The sequence below is a fragment of the Mesitornis unicolor genome, unplaced genomic scaffold (assembly GCF_000695765.1).
Source record: "Mesitornis unicolor isolate BGI_N332 unplaced genomic scaffold, ASM69576v1 scaffold29178, whole genome shotgun sequence".
Classification (NCBI taxonomy): Eukaryota; Metazoa; Chordata; class Aves; order Mesitornithiformes; family Mesitornithidae; genus Mesitornis; species Mesitornis unicolor.
In genome coordinates, this window is record NW_010200233.1 from 9150 (window position 1) to 11728 (window position 2579).

The 2579-nt window shown below is 61.9% G+C and overlaps 1 protein-coding gene across 1 annotated transcript in view; it reads right to left on the reverse strand.

The window, feature by feature from the left end:
• The window catches only part of ANKRD2 (ankyrin repeat domain 2 (stretch responsive muscle)), a 2443-nt gene extending 1733 nt beyond the window's left edge, over positions 1 to 710 (reverse strand). Inside the window, 3 exon segments of the mRNA XM_010189683.1 lie at positions 1 to 73; positions 155 to 268; positions 636 to 710. The exon segment at positions 1 to 73 is cut by the window's left edge and continues 3 nt beyond it. Coding sequence (XP_010187985.1) covers positions 1 to 73; positions 155 to 268; positions 636 to 710 — 262 coding nt within the window.
• Positions 711 to 2579: the final 1869 nt, after the last annotated feature.

A 2579-nucleotide genomic window follows, 5' to 3' on the forward strand; every position in this document is an offset into this window, starting at 1 on the left:
GGCGCTGGATGCTTCCCACATCGATGATCTCCCGTCGCAGGTCCACCGAGCTCTTCCGCACCCGCTCCTGGCCCTTGGGCAGACACACAGCACCGCATTTGCGTTGTCCGCACCCAGCCATCCTGTGGCCCCTCCACACCCAGACTCCCCTTACCTTGACAGACTCAAGGCCACGGTTCCTGGGGCCGTGGCGTTTCTCCTCCTCCAGCTCGGGTGTGCTCATCCGCTCCACGACCGGCGGCTCTCGCATGCCATCCTCTTTGATTCTCTGGACAAGGCACAGGGGGGCTGTGTGGTCCTACTGGGGCATGGAGCAGTCCCACCACCTCCATTCCCAGTCCACCAGCAGAGGTGACTCTGGGCATGGCACACAACTCACCTTAGAGGTCTCTGGGATGCCTGATAGCCCTCAGGCTTGTGCTTGCCCAATTGACAAGCTGGGTGCCTGCCCACTGCTCAGCAAGAGCTCCCCATTTGGGAACCTGATGCCTCTGAGAGCCCTTGGCCACCTTGCTACATGCCCCATGATGGCAGGGCCAGTGCCAGCCTCCTTGCACCTAAGTGCCTAAGAATGGGCACAGCACAAAGCGGGTCCCTGCCGCAGCCTGGACAGGTCCCCCTGCGTACAGACCCACCTTCTCCTCCTCCTTCTCTTCCTCTGCCAGCTTCTGCTCAATGAGCTCCTTGGCCCGTTCCACGTCCAGCTCCATGTCTGCTTGTAGTACAGAGCCCCATACAAGATATGGCCTCTCCTCGTGTCTGGCTCTGGCTCCTGGAGCTGCTGGGGGCTCCACTGGCCACTGGGCTTTATGCCGCCGGCCCCTCTGTCCTGCAGCCCAAGGGCACCAACAGCTGTGGCTGCTCCACATGACTGGGGCAGCTTTGCCATGAGCTCACCCTCCTGCTTTCTGGTGGCCCTGGCTCACCTCCCCAGCCCTGCACCCTCTTAAAGAGACCCATTGCCCCCCACCATGGGTTGCCCAGGACCCCTGTGCTGCATGTGGTGAGCTGGGGTGCGCACAGTCCTCAGCAGCTGGTCCAGAAAGCTTGGCAGTCTTGAAGGATGGTCCAGGGTCACTCTGCAGGTCCCCTGTCCATGCCACCCACCCTGGGCAGCCAGGATGTTTCCTGCAGCTCCAGTCACCCCATCCCCATGCAACCAGATGCTGCAGCACCCTCCAGCATCTCCCAGGGCTCTCTGTCACCCAGGGAGGGTTCTGTCCACCACAAAAGGAGGCGATGGGCCCCCCCAAACCTCTCAGCCAGCAGTAGGCAGCATGTGATGCCAGGAGTCACAGCCCCTCCGTGCCACTTTGGAGGATGACCTCAGGTGTGGAGCGTCCCAAGCAGCCCTGCCAGGGACCCGGTGGCTGCCTGTCCTCCCCCGCTGTGCACGGGCAGCTTGGCAGCAGGGCCAGCCTCATGTGGGGCTGGCACGCAGAGCTGGCAGCTATTCCTGGCAGTGGGGACATTGTTTAGCCCTCCTAGGCTTTGCTCTCCCCCTTTGTAAGATGAGGCCAGTGCTGTCCTGTACTGGGACAGTTAATGCGTTGGGCACTGGCCCCTAGCACAGGACCTGGGGGAAGGACAGATGGTGACATGTCACTGTCACCCTCCTAGGCAGTTCCCAGGGCCCTGTCCCATGGGTGCCACAGTCTCTGCCTGCAGAAGGGTGCCGTTTTCACCAGGACAAGCAATGTCAGCTGTGAAGGTGGCCATGGGACCATCCCCCTCCATGGACTGTCCTGCCCAGCCCCTGGGCAGCCACAGGCTGAAACCCCCAGAGGGAAGCACCGAGGGGCAGCTGGGATGGTGATGGGATGATACTGGCAGCACTGGGGAAGGGTCCAGGCTAGCAAAGAGCTGGGAATGGTAGGACAGCCTGGAGTGGCACTGGAGAGCAGAGCTGGGGTGCCTGGGCTCTCCCCAGCCATCCTGTGCCCATCCTAACATGGGAGTGGACATAGCATGGGCACATGGCCCTCCCCTGGCTGCAGGTGACAGCCAGCCCTCACCAGCCTGCCCCAGAGCCAGAGGAAGGATGAAAAGGTTTTATTGATAAATACAGATTATGTACAAAGGGGAGACATCTCCTCCCAGCCCAGCACCCTGGGGCCTCCTGGCCAGGGGGATCTGGAGGCCAGCGGGTCATGGCCTCCCCCACCAGCACAGCCTGGCAGCGGGATCCTGGCCATGCCGACCCCTCCAGAGACATTTGGTCTCGAACCTCCTGCAGGAAGGATGAAAAGGTTTTATTGATAAATACAGATTATGTACAAAGGGGAGACATCTCCTCCCAGCCCAGCACCCTGGGGCCTCCTGGCCAGGGGGATCTGGAGGCCAGCGGGTCATGGCCTCCCCCACCAGCACAGCCTGGCAGCGGGATCCTGGCCATGCCGACCCCTCCAGAGACATTTGGTCTCGAACCTCCTGCAGCAAATGCAGCATGTGCCCATGTCCCCAGCTGAGAAGGGACACCGTGGTGGCACAGCCCCATGCAGCCCATCCTGGGGGGGGGTCACCCTGGGATGAAAGCCAGGGCTGCCCCTACTCTGGCAAGACTGGGTCACAGCACAGGG